Source organism: Ahaetulla prasina, chromosome 4, assembly GCF_028640845.1.
Source record: "Ahaetulla prasina isolate Xishuangbanna chromosome 4, ASM2864084v1, whole genome shotgun sequence".
NCBI classification, from domain to species: domain Eukaryota; kingdom Metazoa; phylum Chordata; class Lepidosauria; order Squamata; family Colubridae; genus Ahaetulla; species Ahaetulla prasina.
This window is the reverse complement of record NC_080542.1, coordinates 20,032,855-20,048,795: the sequence shown is the minus strand read 5'-3', so window position 1 is coordinate 20,048,795 and position 15,941 is coordinate 20,032,855. Positions and strand designations below refer to the sequence as shown.

General features: G+C 41.6%; 1 protein-coding gene across 3 annotated transcripts in view; it reads left to right on the top strand.

Moving 5' to 3' along the window:
• LOC131197082 (putative carbonic anhydrase 3) overlaps positions 1–15,941 on the top strand; it is a 68,980-nt gene that overhangs the window by 33,175 nt on the left and 19,864 nt on the right. Inside the window, exon 1 of one of the 3 annotated variants that reach the window (XM_058180715.1) lies at positions 14,164–14,200. The exons of the other annotated variants lie outside the window; for them this stretch is intronic. Within the exon in view, the coding sequence (XP_058036698.1) occupies positions 14,179–14,200 (22 nt within the window). The 5' untranslated portion in view covers positions 14,164–14,178. Of the gene's footprint in view, positions 1–14,163; positions 14,201–15,941 lie in introns of those variants that run through there. 3 annotated transcript variants of the gene reach the window in all.

Here is a 15,941-nt window from a genome sequence, read left to right as displayed (position 1 = left end):
TGTGAGGTACCAGCTGTACGCTGATGACACCCAGCTGTACTTTTCCACACCGGGCCACCCCAACGAAGCTATCGAAGTGCTGTCCCAGTGTTTGGAAGCCGTACGGGTCTGGATGGGGAGAAACAGGCTCAAGCTCAATCCTTCCAAGACAGAGTGGCTGTGGATGCCGGCATCCCGGTACAGTCAGCTGAGTCCACGGCTGACTGTTGGGGGCGAGTCATTGGCCCCGATGGAGAGGGTGCGCAACTTAGGCGTCCTCCTGGATGAACGGCTGTCTTTTGAAGATCATTTGGCGGCCGTCTCCAGGAGAGCTTTCCACCAGGTTCGCCTGGTGCGCCAGTTGCGCCCCTTTCTAGACCGGGATGCCTTATGCATGGTCACTCACGCCCTCGTGACGTCTCGTCTGGTTACTGCAATGCTCTCTACATGGGGCTCCCCTTGAGGGGCATCCGGAGGCTTCAGTTAGTCCAGAACGTGGCTGCGCGGGTGATAGAGGGAGCCCCTCGTGGCTCCCGTGTGACACCTATCCTGCGCAGACTGCACTGGCTACCTGTGGCCTTCCGGGTGCGCTTCAAGGTTTTGGTGACCATCTTTAAAGCGCTCCATGGCATAGGGCTGGGCTATTTACGGGACCGTCTACTGCTACCGAATACCTCTCACCGACCCGTGCGCTCCCACAGAGAGGGACTCCTCAGGGTGCCGTCAGCTAGGCAGTGCCGTCTGGCGACACCCAAGGGAAGGGCCTTCTCTGTGGGGGCTCCCACCCTCTGGAACGAACTTCCCCCAGGACTCCGTCAACTTCCGGACCTCCGAACCTTTCGTTGCGAGCTTAAAACACACTTATTCATTTGCGCAGGACTGGATTAGTTTTTAAATTTATATTGGTTTTAAATGGGTTTTTATTATTTATATTGCTTTTTAATTCGGCTTTGTAGAATAAGTTTTTTAAATGTGGTTTTAGTGTGTATTTATATGTCTTTTACTTGCCTGTGAACCGCCCTGAGTCCCTCGGGAGATAGGGCGGTATATAAATGTGATTAATAAATAAATAATAAAAAATAAATAAAACATCTTTATCATCTTTTTTCTTGTTTTTCTATTTCTCAACTTTTTTATTTTGCTTTTTTCCCTGATTTCATTCTGTTTCTTTCTTTCTCCTTATTCACATACACTACATGTAAATTAAATCAATTTTTAAATTAAATTATATAATTATAATTTAATTTGTAACGAATTATATTATTAACTTTTTATTACATTATATAAATTAAAAGTTTCTTAATTTCTATAAAAACTATATTAATTGTTTAAAAGTTATACTGGCCCCTCCCACTTGTCCTGGCAGAGAGGCATCTGGGATCCGCACCATGTGTTGTCTGCTGGCACAAGTGGGACGGGCCAATCAACCAGAGGAACTGCTTACTTTCAGAAGTTGCTGGAGGTTGTTAGGAAGAGACTGGGCAGGAATTTGTCCAGAATAGTATAGAGTCTCCTAACTGAACAGGGGATTGGACTAGAAGACCTCCAAAGTCCCTTCCAACTCTGTTATTCTGTGATTTGATCTGTTTAATGGGCTACATTGTTAGATTTGTGGGGGTGGTATTCAGGAGGAAATCCATCCAGGTCTTCTGTACAACTTTAACAAAAATAGCTGATGAGAAACGACCTTATGCTGTCTTGGCAAGTTGGCAATTGCTCCATTCTAACTACAGCATAGTAACAAAAGAGTTTTACCTGCTATTTGTCTGGCCCACAGACAGGTTTTACATTTCAGAGTCTCAGTATTATACTACCATAGTCAGCTACAAACATCCGCACAATCACTAGGTGGTAGCAGGGAGTTAGGACTATGGTATCATTGCTGCCATTTAGTGGCGGTTCATATTTTAGCAGTCCAAATGTGGTAGCCCCACAATTTTGTAAAACAGGATTTGATACGGTCTGTTTTGCTATTTGTCCAGAATGGTATAATGTTTCCTCCTTGAGCATGGAGTTGGATTAGAAAGACCTTCAAGGTTCCTTCATAATCTCTCTCTCTCTCTCCCTCCCTCCCTCTTTCTCTCTTTCTCTTTCTCTTTCTTCTTCTTCTTCTTCTTCTTCTTCTTCTTCTTCTTCTTCTTCTTCTTCTTCTTCTTCTTCTTCTTCTTCTTCTTCTTCTTCTTCTTCTTCTTCTTCTCCTACTCCTACTCCTCCTCCTCCTCCTCCTCCTTCTCTCCCTCCCTCTCTCCCTCTCTTCTGTTTTTCTATCTGTCTGTCTGTCTGTCTGTCTGTCTGTCTGTCTGTCTGTCTGTCTGTCTGTCTATCTATCTATCTATCTATCTATCTATCTATCTATCTATCTATCTCTGGACAAAATTTCATTTTAAGACTATGCCAGTTGGACAGAGATCGTAACATGTTTTTGACCCATGTCTTGAAACCTCAGGAGGTCTTAAGTAGTAAAATAATACTCTAGCTCTTCAAACATTGCATATCTCTCTCCACAAATTGTGAAGCAGGTCCTGCCACCTTCGTCAAAGAATCACACACCCTGAAGTGACAACAAGCATTGCAACATCACCAGTAGATCTTTCTGGGTCAAGACTTTTACAGTTCCCCCTTATTGATGTATGGGAGTTGCTTTGAAGAAATATCAGAAGGTTTGGCTGGGTGATGTCAAAGATAATGACCCACCAAGACCACAATTTGATCATCAAAGAAGCCATCTTCCTTTCCACAGCAGTTTTCTCCAACATATCTGGCATACTCAAATATAATAGGATTAACGCTGGCTTGGAAACCTGCTTGATAGAGAACAGATTCTTTGGGTGTGTTTGATTATGCATGAGTGGGAACTCTGAGATTTGCTTGCAATCATCTTGATATTCTGGAAAGTATGGCCACTTTTTAAAAATCCACATACAAAAGCATTCTTCAAGCTTCTGGTGAGATTTTGTTCACATTTTTTTAAAAAATTGTTTCCCGTTGCTGAATTAAATTGCTCTCCATCCATGCTTTGGTTGGTACCCTGTTTCCCCGAAAATAAGGCATCCCCTGATAATAAGCCCAATCGAGCTTTTGCGCACATGCACTAAAATAAGCCTCCCCCAAAAAATAAGCCCTCCCCAAAAATATTTAAATGCAGACCTGGAAATCAGGTAAGATGGCAAGAGGAGCTCTTTCTTGCTCCACATTCCCCAAAATAATAAAACCTCCACAAAAATAAGGCCAAGTGCTTATTTCTGGGTTCAAAAAAATATAAGACAGGGTCTTATTTTCTGGGACACACGGTAGAAAAGTGGAACATATTAAATTGATTGCACCCATTGCTGATCCCTATCCTTCCTTTATTGTCTCTTTAGGATCCTTGGTGCTCTCTGAGCTTGGTTGTTTTCTTGCAGACATTTCATTACCCAATTAATTACCCAATTAATGGATAAATAATAGATCTCAAAAGAAACCAGCATGGATGCATAAAGAACTATCTGACAAATTGAAAGACAAAAAGGACAAATATAAAAAGTGGAAAGAGGGGCAAATAACTAAGGCAGAATATCAGCAAATAGCCCGAACCTGTAAAGATGAAGTGAGGAAAGCTAAGGCTCACAATAAACAAAGGCTAGCGACAAAAGTAAAAAATAACAAAAAAAGCTTCTTCCAACATGTTAAAAACAAGAAAAAAGTCAAGGAAACAATTGGCCCATTGCTGGGAGAAAGTGGCAAGAAGATGACAAGCAACAGGGAGAAAGCAGATCTACTTAACTCATATTTTGCATCTGTCTTTACACAAAAGGAAAAAACAATCCAACCTATCAAAAACAGCACTACAAAAAACAGATTAGAAACACAAGTTAAAATAGGGAAGAAAATGGTAAGTGAACACCTGTCTACCGTAGACGAGTTCAAATCACCAGGACCGGATGGATTACACCCCAAGGTTCCGAAGGAACTGGCAGACGTGATCTCAGAACCACTGAACTATATCTTTCAAAGATCCTGGAGCACAGGGGAGCTGCCAGAGGACTGGAAAAGAGTTGATGTAGTTCCCATCTTCAAAAAAGGAAAAAAAAACAGACCCAGGAAACTACAGACCTATCAGCCTGACCTCAATACCGGGGAAGATTCTGGAAAAGATAATCAAGCAACGAATCACCGAACACCTAGAAGCAAACAAAGTAATAACCAAAAGCCAACATGGGTTTGTCAAAAACAGATCATGCCAGACTAATCTTATCGCATTCTTTGACAAAATGACAAAATTAGTAGACCAGAGGAATGCTGTCGATATAATTTACTTGGACTTCAGTAAAGCATTTGATAAAGTAGACCATAACCTACTACTAGATAAAGTAGAAAATGTGGGTTAGACAGCACCACCACCAGATGGATTCGTAACTGGCTGACCAACCGCACTCAACGTGTAGTCCTCAACGGAACTACATCCACATGGAGGAAGTATGCAGTGGAGTACCCCAAGGCTCTGTTTTAGGCCCAGTACTCTTCAACATCTTCATCAATGACTTGGACGAGGGATAGATGGGAAACTCATCAAATTTGCAGATGACACCAAGCTGGCAGGAATAGCCAACACTCCAGAAGATAGGCTCAAATTACAGAAAGATCTTGACAGACTTGAACATTGGGCTATCTAACAAAATGAAATTCAACAGTGAAAAAAGTAAGATTCTACATTTAGGCAAAAATGCACCAGTACCGTATATGTGGTACCTTGCTCAATAGTAGTACCTGTGAGAGGGATCTTGGAGTCCTAGTGGATAACCATTTAGATATGAGCCAGCAGTGTGCAGCAGCTGCTAAAAAAGCCAACACAGTTCTGGGCTGCATAAACAGAGGGATAAAATCAAGATCACGTGAAGTGTTAGTGCCACTTTATAATGCCTTGGTAAGGCCACACTTGGAATATTGCATCCAGTTTTGGTCTCCACGATGTAAAAAAGATGTTGAGACTCTAGAAAGAGTGCAGAGAAGAGCAACAAAGATGATTAGAGGACTGGAGGCTAAAACATATGAAGAACGGTTGCAGGGACTGGGTATGTCTAGTTTAATAAAAAGAAGGACTAGGGGAGACATGATAGCTGTGTTCCAATATCTCAGGGGCCGCCACAAAGAAGAGGGAGTCGGGCTGTTCACCAAAGCACCTGAGGGTAGAACAAGAAGAAATGGGTGGAAACTGATCAAAGAAAGAAGCAACTTAGAACTAAGGAGAAATTTCCTGACAGTTAGAACAATTAATAAGTGGAACGACTTGCCTGCAGAAGTTGTGAATGCTCCAACACTGGAAATTTTTAAGAAAATGTTGGATAACCATCTGACTGAGATGGTGTAGGGTTCCTGCATAGGCAGGGGGTTGGACTAGAAGGCCTCCAAGGTCCCTTCCAACTCTGTTGTTATGTTATGTTATGTTAATTAGCTAGCATCATCTGTGCTAGAAGGGACTGGGATTTTCTCTGCATATATACAAATTACACTGATGATGTTACATAGTTGGGCAATGAAAAGTCTGCAAGAAAACAACCAAGTTCAAACGGCACCATGGACCCCACAGTTCAATTCTAAGCTACAAATAATTTCCTCTAATGGTTTATTGTTCTCTGTTCTGAATCACAGTGCAGCTCTGCTGATTTTGCACTTGCTCCTTTGATTGGCAAACTGATTAGCTGAATCTTCTGGATCTGTTGCCTTCCTTCTTTATTACTGGGAAGAACATCAACCAGTTGTGAATCTGGAGAATGGAATTGACCCAGCATCACAATTTGTCCATTTAGGGTCTTTTTCAATATCTCCGTCCTCTTCTAGGGAGGTTGGGCTGGGTTTGTTCCTTAATTTTAACGTTAGATTACCTCAGCCTTGTAGTGCATCACATGCCATTATTACTTCATTTCATGGTTGCCTTAAATTTCACCATGGCATTGTTTCACCATGTCACTATGTTGTGGTCTGTCAACAGCCAACGGAGCTGGCAATGGAGTCGGACAGCGATGAGGCTGAGGTGAGGCCAGGGCCATTGGGAAATGAGGTGCGGACTCCAGAGCCTCCAGAGACTGATAGTAGTGAGACAGAGGAACAAGAGGAGCCTGTTCCTAATGCACGCATGAGAAGAGCTGCCACAAGGCAAGAACAGCTCAAGGAAAAAGGACAACTCGGGAGTAGGGCCAAGAGATGATTGGCCCCTTCCATAAGGCTTAAAACAGACCGGCACCGGCGTTTGAGCTTTGCCGGAAAACAACGTTGGTAGCTTAGTCTTCTGCTTCATCTAAGTCTTGCATTTATTTTTGTGACTTCTGAACATTTGCCAAGAAAGGCCTTTGACAGTTTGCCTAATTGGAGCAAAGTTTGCGATAGGACTGAGGAATTTGTGTTGGGAGGCATTTGTTTTAATTTGAATTGAACGACGCTGGGAATGAAGTAATTCTCAGCTGTTCGAATATTTTTTTTTTTTTCATGGACTGAGTTTCCTACTACCTACTTGGGCCTGAGTCACAACACACTATGTTCCTGTTGTGCTGTCTCAAGATCTATGTAGTGGTTGTCTTTTCTACATCCACAATTGGGCTTTATAGTTTAGAGATGCAATGTGGTTGCCGATGATGCGGCTGCCTGGTGCGGGATACCTGGGTCAGCCTGAAAGAGGCTGTCTTGTCCTGTACTGCCACTAGTCACTTGTTTTTACATCTGCCACAACTGATGCAGGAGTAAAATGCACTTACCTTCGCTACCGGATCACAAATGTGAGCATGTGCGTATGCTACACTCATGTACACCTCCTCAACACAAGTGCAGAGCTTTCTGTGCATGCGCAGAGGGTCAAAAACAGGACGTGATGATGTCTGAGCAGGTGGGTGGAGTCTCCCGCCACTGGCCCTACCGGCTCGCGCAAGCCGGATAGATCCGGCTGAATTTCACCATTGAACTAATGGCAATGCTTATTTTACACACTTTGCAAATGTGATCAGATGCAAATAGATTAGAGGGGAAAATGACCAGAGAGTTAAGGATAACTTAACCCTGTCTTTTGCCTGGGCTGGGAATGAGATGGAGGCAAATTCACAAGAATTCCTAGCAGGAAAATGGTATGTTGCCAAAGGATGTTTATGCTACAAAGCAATGGTTCTCAATTTTTTTTCCCACCAAAGACCCCCTTTAAATACCTTTTGTGGCCATGGATAAGACTTAATGCATAACTTAAATCATAACATTTCTTCAAGCCTTCCCAGACACCCTCCCCCTTGTGATGACATCACACACCCCTACAGGTCTGTGGACCACAAGTTGAGAACCACTGCTATAAAGGTTTCCCCTGTCCAGTCATGTCCATCTCTAGGAAATGGTGCTTATCTATGTTTCTTAGCTGAGGAAGCCAGTGTTGTCCATGATCATGTGTCCAGTATGACTATACAGTACGCTGAGGTGCATAGAATGCTGTTATCTTCCCACTGAAGTGGTACCTATTTATCTACTCACAATTGTATGCTTTTAAAATGCTAGGTGGGCAGGAGCTGAGGCAAGTAACAGGAGCTCACCCCGTTGTGCGGTACTCGGGTTTCAAATCCAGCTGTCAACTTTCCAGTTGGCAAGTTCAGCATCTTTAACCACTGATCCATCACCTCACCCCACCTCCGTTTAATGTTATGATGAAGTGCAGTAGGGAAAAGCTCACATTTTCAGCATGCCCAAAAATAAAATTTCAATTTTTCCTGGTGGTGCTTTTGATCCGACTTCCCGGGGGGAGTTATCTTTTCTTCTTCCATGGTTATCTTCCTTTGGGATTAAATGGAAGGGGGGCAAGCCAGACAGCAAGAGCACTTATGCTGAAATAAATAGGCAGGATGTCCACACATCCCTCTTGGCCACGCAAGATTTCAAAAATAGCACGTTCCTAAGAAGTTCATCAGAATTCTCTTCTTGTAAAGAAATGTTGGAAGTCTGTTCTCTTTCATAAAATTAAATGAGAACCGATGAGGAAAACAAAACAAAACAGGATTATTTTTCTGTCTACCAGGAGTTGGGACCTCTGCTCCCCAAATTTCTAATCAGCAGATAGCTCCACTCCAACCCTCTAGGAATTAAAATTACAAGTAATCCTCAATTTATGACCACAACTGAGCCCAAAGTGTATGTTGTTAAGTAAGAAATTTGTTAAGTGAGTTTTGCCCCATTTTTCTTGCCACCTTCATTAAGTGAACCACTGTAGTTGTTAAGTTAGTACCATGGTTGTTAAGTGGATCTGGCTTCCCCATTGATTTTGCTTGTCGGAAGGTCACAAAAGGGATTACATGAACCCAGGACACTGTGACAATCATAAAGTTGAGTCAGTTGCCATCACAGTTTTTCTGTGATGTTGTAACTTTGAACGGTCACTAAACAAATTGTGTAAGTTGAGGACTACCTGTAAAGATGTTTGCAACTGAAAACTTCCAGCACTCTTGTCTTTTTAGAGTGATTTGATGGATGGTTTCTTATCTTTTCCCCCTATTTTTTTTTCCAGATTTTCAAATCAAACTTAAGGATAAACTGTGCTGATGGAATTGTTCTATTCTGTAAAGGAGCGTGTTGAAATAGCAGGCAGCTTTTTGCAGATGCTCAGGACGTCTTTCCATATTTATTCTCTTCTTCCTCCAACTACTGGTGTCTAAATGTGGTGGCTTCCTATATGGTTTTGTAGGCGGCTATAAACAAAGCTATGTGGCAATGAAAACAGGTGATCTGAAAGTCACTGAAAGATAGCCAACACAGTTCTGGGCTGCATAAACAGAGGGATAGAATCAAGATCACGTGAAGTGTTAGTGCCTAGACATTGCCTTGGTAAGGCCACACTTGGAATATTGCATCCAGTTTCGGTCGCCACGATGTAAAAAAGATGTTGAGACTCTAGAAAGAGTGCAGAGAAGAGCAACAAAGATGATTAGGGGACTGGAGGCTAAAACATATGAAGAACAGTTGCAGGAACTCGGTATGTCTAGTTTAATGAAAAGAAGGACTAGGGGAGACATGATAGCAGTGTTCCAATATCTCAGGGGTTGCCACAAAGAAGAGGGAGTCGGGCTGTTCTCCAAAGCACCTGAGGGTAGAACAAGAAGCAATGGGTGGAAACTGATCAAGGAAAGAAGCAACTTAGAACTAAGGAGAAATTTCCTGACAGTTAGAACAATTAATCAGTGGAACAACTTGCCTGCAGAAGTTGTGAATGCTCCAACACTGGAAATTTTTAAGAAAATGTTGGATAACCATCTGACTGAGATGGTGTAGGGTTTCCTGCCTGGGCAGGGAGTTGGATTAGAAGGCCTCCAAGGTCCCTTCCAACTCTGTTGTTATATTATATATTATATTATAGCAAAGATGGGCAACTCTTAGGCTTCAACCAATGGTCAATTTCCTTCCTTCCTTCCTTCCTTCCTTCCTTCCTTCCTTCCTTCCTTCCTTCCTTCCTTCCTTCCTTCCTTCCTTCCTCCCTCCCTCCCTCCCTCCCTCCCTCCCTCCCTCCCTCCCTCCCCATTATTAGATTCCAGTTGCTAGATGAACTCAGTTTCCATCATCCAAACACCTGCACCAACATCCTTGATTCCCAGGGGAAAGAATTTTATTTAGGCTACAATACCCAGTTATCTCTACACTTCCCTTCTGGCCTCTTCACTCCAAGATGTGTCAGCACTGAAGCAATGAGAATAGAATAGAATAGAATAGAATAGAATAGAATAGAATAGAATAGAATAGAATAGAATAGAATTTTTTATTGGCCAAGTGTGATTGGACACACAAGGAATTTGTCTTGGTGCATATGCTCTCATTGTACATAAAAGAAAAGATACGTTCATCAAGGTACAACATTTACAACACAATTGATGGTCAGTATATCAATATAAATCATAAGGATTGCCAGCAACAAGTTACAGTCATACAGTCATAAGTGGAAAGAGACTGGTGATGGAAACTATGAGAAGATTAATAGTAGTGCAGATTCAGTAAATAGTTTGACAGTGTTGATGGAATTATTTGTTTAGCAGAGTGATGGCCTTTGGGAAAAAACTATTCTTGTGTCTAGTTGTTCTGGTGTGCAGTGCTCTATAGCGTCGTTTTGAGGTAGGAGTTGAAACAGTTTATGTCCAGGATGCGAGGGGTCTGTAAATATTTTCACGGCCCTCTTCTTGATTCGTGCAGTATACAGGTCCTCAATGGAAGGCAGGTTGGTAGCAATTATTTTTTCCTGCAGTTCTAATTATCCTCTGAAGTCTGTGCTTTTCTTGTTCACAAAGCAGGGGTGAAATCTACTTACCTTTGCTACCGATTCAGAAGTGCATATGTGCGTCACGTGTACACTTGGACCCCCTGCACATGTGCAGAGCGTCAAAAAAGGTTACTTCTTGGTTTTAACCAAGACATCCGGGCAGGTGAACTGAGCCTAGCGCTGCTCTGCTACCAGTTCTCTGAACCACGCGTCGGCATTGCTACCGGTTTGGCTGAACCGGTCTGAACTGGTAGCATTTAACCTCTGCTACAAAGAAGGAAAATGGCTACAGTTTGGACAACTTCAGGGCTGACAATTCCCTTCCTTCCTTCCTTCCCTCTCTCCCTCCCTCCCTCCCTCCCCATTATTAGATTCCAGTTGCTAGATGAACTCAGTTTCCATCATCCAAACACCTGCACCAACATCCTTGATTCCCAGGGGAAAGAATTTTATTTAGGCTACAATACCCAGTTATCTCTACACTCCCCTTCTGGCCTCTTCACTCCAAGATGTGTCAGCACTGAAGCAATGAGAATAGAATAGAATAGAATAGAATAGAATAGAATAGAATAGAATAGAATAGAATTTTTTATTGGCCAAGTGTGATTGGACACACAAGGAATTTGTCTTGGTGCATATGCTCTCATTGTACATAAAAGAAAAGATACGTTCATCAAGGTACAACATTTACAACACAATTGATGGTCAGTATATCAATATAAATCATAAGGATTGCCAGCAACAAGTTACAGTCATACAGTCATAAGTGGAAAGAGACTGGTGATGGAAACTATGAGAAGATTAATAGTAGTGCAGATTCAGTAAATAGTTTGACAGTGTTGATGGAATTATTTGTTTAGCAGAGTGATGGCCTTTGGGAAAAAACTATTCTTGTGTCTAGTTGTTCTGGTGTGCAGTGCTCTATAGCGTCGTTTTGAGGGTAGGAGTTGAAACAGTTTATGTCCAGGATGCGAGGGGTCTGTAAATATTTTCACGGCCCTCTTCTTGATTCGTGCAGTATACAGGTCCTCAATGGAAGGCAGGTTGGTAGCAATTATTTTTTCCTGCAGTTCTAATTATCCTCTGAAGTCTGTGCTTTTCTTGTTCACAAAGCAGGGGTGAAATCTACTTACCTTTGCTACCGATTCAGAAGTGCATATGTGCGTCACGTGTACACTTGGACCCCCTGCACATGTGCAGAGCGTCAAAAAAGGTTACTTCTTGGTTTTAACCAAGACATCCGGGCAGGTGAACTGAGCCTAGCGCTGCTCTGCTACCAGTTTTCTGAACCACGCGTCGGCATTGCTACCGGTTTGGCTGAACCGGTCTGAACTGGTAGCATTTAACCTCTGCTACAAAGAAGGAAAATGGCTACAGTTTGGACAACTTCAGGGCTGACAATTCCCTTCCTTCCTTCCTTCCCTCTCTCCCACCCTCCCTCCCTCCCTCCCATATGTGGGGTCTGCCAGAGGAGCAGACATGGTAGACTTATAATGACATAAGGTCCAGTCTAGGTCCATTGATTGGGAATTTTAAGGGTCGTTGTCGACATATGGAAAACTCTTGGTTGGGTAAATCTATTCAGTAGAAAAATAGTGGGTTGTTTTTTTTTAAATGGAAGAATAAATTGCATCATTTGCTTACTTTGTGCATCATATTTTTCCAGCTACACTATTAAGGAAGATATACCGGTATTCTACCTGTGCATTTTAATTCCTGTTTTGTAATGCCTAAGCTAACAATCTAGTATTTACCTCAAAGTCTGTAGATTAAAATGTGGACGTACTGTAATTATTAGAACAATTAGTTTCTCAGTTTTTCTTCAGATGCAAACAAGAATCTTCCCTTAATTTAATCAGTTCGTAATCTTCTCTGTCTTGCCAAAGTTAAACAGCCGGTGGCTGTTTACAGTGCAAATGAATATTCGGCTACCATAACTGAATTAAAGTATTGTCTGTTCCAGAGGAAAGTATGCCAAATTTTTGGCTAATGGAACAAATCCAAATTAAGCTAAGCAAGTCTTGATTCTCTGCATTAAGAGTTCAACCCAGGTTAATTTATTTCACTTTTCTTCCTTTTTGCTCTATTGCCTCAGCAAGGTATTGCCTCAGCAAGGGTATTGACTAATCCAGTTCCAACTTTTTGATTGACAGGTTGCATGGGCAAGCCACGGTTGTTAAGCTTGGTCACTTCAGCATTTCGTGTGTGCTTTGAAACTCAACATGTTTGAGAACCTAGCCTCCCAAGTAGTTTGTGATTTAAAGCAATCTATGAAAAATTGAGAAATCCAGGAGGCAGATTGTATGTTGCACAAATACAACTGTTGGACTACTAGAATGGTTTAGCTTAGCAAACCTATTTTTTTCTCCTGGGCCTGTGAAGGTGGCTTTCTCATGATCCAGACTGACTTATATAACTTTCTTTGGCTTGCCAGCTCCAATACCCAAGAGCCACAAAACAGGACAATGCTTCATAATGACCTGGCTCTCACCAAAGCAATGGCGAAATATTGCTCATTTAAAAAGGATGTCAGATATTGAATTGATATAATTTATATACTTGATTTACGACTTGATCCTGAAATTTCTGTTGCTAAATGAGATAGTTGTTAAGTGAATTTTGCCCCATTTTGCATCCAGTTTTTGTTACCACATTACAAAAAAGATGTCGAGACTTTGGAAAAAGTGCAGAGAAGAGCAACTAAAATGATTAAAGGCCTGGAGCACATGAAGAACGGTCACAGGATTTGAGTTTGGCTAGTCTAGAGAAAAGAAGGATTAGTGGGGGACATGATAGCAGTATTCCAGTATTTGAGAGGTTGAGATACTGCTGGTTTAAGAGGGAATACAGGTAGTCCTCAATTTGCAATCATAAGTGAGCCCAAAATTTCTGTGCTAAGCAAGACAGCTGTTAAGTGAATTTTGCCCCAATTTATGATCTTTCTTGCTACAGTTGTTAAGCGAATAACTGTATTTGTTAAGTTAGCAACACAGTTGTTAAGTGAATCTGGTTTCCCCATTGACTTTGCTTGTCAGGACGTCACAAAAGAGAATTGCATGATCCTGAGGCACTGCAACCATCATATTTATGATGGTTGCAGTGCCTCAGGATCATGCAAGTCAATTGCCAAGTGACTGAATTCTGATCAAATCACCATGGTAGCAGCCAGAAAGCTAATACAATCCTTGGTTGTATAAATAGAGACATAGAATCAAAATCATGTGAACTATATTAGTACTGCTTTATAAATAATATTTACAACTTCTGGAGGCAAGTTGTTCCACTTATTAATTGTTCTAACTGTCAGGAAATTTCTCCTTAGTTCTAAGTTGCTTCTTTCCTTGATCAGTTTCCACCCATTGCTTCTTGTTCTACCCTCAGGTGCTTTGGAGAACAGCCCGACTCCCTCTTCTTTGTGGCAACCCCTGAGATATTGGAACACTGCTATCATGTCTCCCCTAGTCCTTCTTTTTATTAAACTAGACATTCCCAGTTCCACACCTGGAATACTGCATCCAGTTTTGGTCACCACATTACAAAAAAATGTTGAGACTTTGGAAAAAGTGCAGAGAAGAGCAACTAAGATGATTAAAGGCCTGGAGACTAAAACATATGAAGAAAGGTTGCAGGATTTGGGTTTGGCTAGTCTACAGAAAAGAAGGACTAGAGATGATAGCAGTATTCCAGTATTTGAGAGGTTGTGATGCTGTTGGTTTGAGGGGGAATACAGGTAGTCCTCAATATACAGCCACAATATACAATATACAGCCACAATTGAGCCCAAAATTTCAGCAGGAGGGTTAAGTGAATTTTTCCCATTTTATGACATTTCTTGCTACAGTTGTTAAGCGAACCACTGCAGTTGTTAAACTAGTAACATGGTTGTTAAATGAAGCTGGTTTCCCTATTGATTTTGCTTGTCAGGTTACAAAAGAGGATTTGCATGACCCCAGGACATGGCAACCATCATATATACAAGTAAGTTGCCAAGTGTCTGAATTTTTGATCAGACAAAAATTGATCAATTCCATGATCATGTGACCATGGAAATGCTGCCACAGTCACAGGTAGGAAAAACGATCATAAGTCATTATATTTAGCTCTGTTATAAGTTCAAACAGTCACTAAGTGAACTACTGTAATTTAAGGACTTACCTGTATACCACTTTGAAACCGGAAGATCTAAGGGCAGCTTCAGCTTATCTCATCCTGGGTAGGAACAAGTTGATGGCTACATCATGGGAACTTCACAGAAAAAATACATTTCCTGGTTCAGTGCAAGTGAAAAGGTAAAGGTAAAGGTTCCCCTCGCACATATGTGCTAGTCGTACCCAACTCTAGGGGGTGGTGCTCATCTTCATTTCAAAGCTGAAGAGCCAGCGCTGTCAGAAGACGTCTCCGTAGTCATGTGGCCGGCATGACTAAATGCCAAATGCACACGGAACGCTGTTACCTTCCCACCAAAGGTGATCCCTATTTTTCTACTTGCATTTTTTATGTGCTTTCAAACCAGGGGTGAAATGCTCCCGGTTCAGACCGGATCGTCTGATCCGGTAGCGATGGCGGCGGGTGGTTCGGATAACTGGTAGCAAAAATCCCTGCCCCGACCCCATGCCCAACTGAGTCGCGCAATCATCAGAGGTTTTTTTTTTACTTTAAAAAGCATTTTTTCTTCAGCGAAAAAAATGATTTTAAAAGTAAAAAAAAAGCCTCTGATGATCGCGCGGCTCAGCTGGGATCATCAGAACCTTTTAAAAGCATTTTTTCTACAACCTCTTCGGCTGAAAAAATGTTTTTAAAAGGCTCCTCTGGTGATCCCAGCTGAGTTGCCTGATCATCAGAGGCTTTTAAAAGCATTTTTTACAACCTCTTCAGCCCAAGAGGTTGTAGAAAAAATGCTTTTAAAAGTTAAAAAAAAAAAGTTGGCCATGCCCACCCAGTCACATTGCCACCACCACCACCAAGCCACACCTACAGAACCGGTAATAACAAATTTTACATTTCACCCCTGTTTCAAACTGCTAGGTTGGCAGAAGCTGGGACAAGTAACGGGAGCTCACCCCATTCCGCGGCACTAAGGATTTGAACTGCTGAAATGACGACCTTTTGATCGACAAGCTCAGCATCTTAGCTACTGAGCCACCTTTTAGTGAAAGTGAGGACATGGCTTAAATTTAATAGCTTCAGTTTAGAGACTGATAAATGAAGAGGCTGCATTACCTAACCTGGAATTATGCTTTACTTGGCATCTATGGAAGGACACTGTAGAGAGGGCACCTTCCTTGTAAGATGCCAGAGTGAATCGAGGCACATAAAACTAGTTCCATCATCTACATGTTGATGTTAATAATAATAATAATAATAATAATAATAATAATAATAATAATTATTATTATTATTATTATTATTATTATTATTATTATTATTATTATTATTATTATTTTATACCGCCCTTCTCCCAAAGGACTCAGGGCGGTGAACAGGCAAATAAAATAATACAATATATTACAATAAAACACATTTTAAAAAACTTATTCAAAATAGCCTAAATTTAAAATACCATACAAAATATAAAAAATAAACCCCAATAAAATCCATATTTAAAAACTCTATTTAAGCCAGTCCTGCTCGAAAGAATAGATATGTCTTCAGCTCGCAGCGAAAGGTCCGGAGGTCAGGAAGTTGTCGAAGTCCTGGGGGAAGCTCGTTCCAGAGGGTA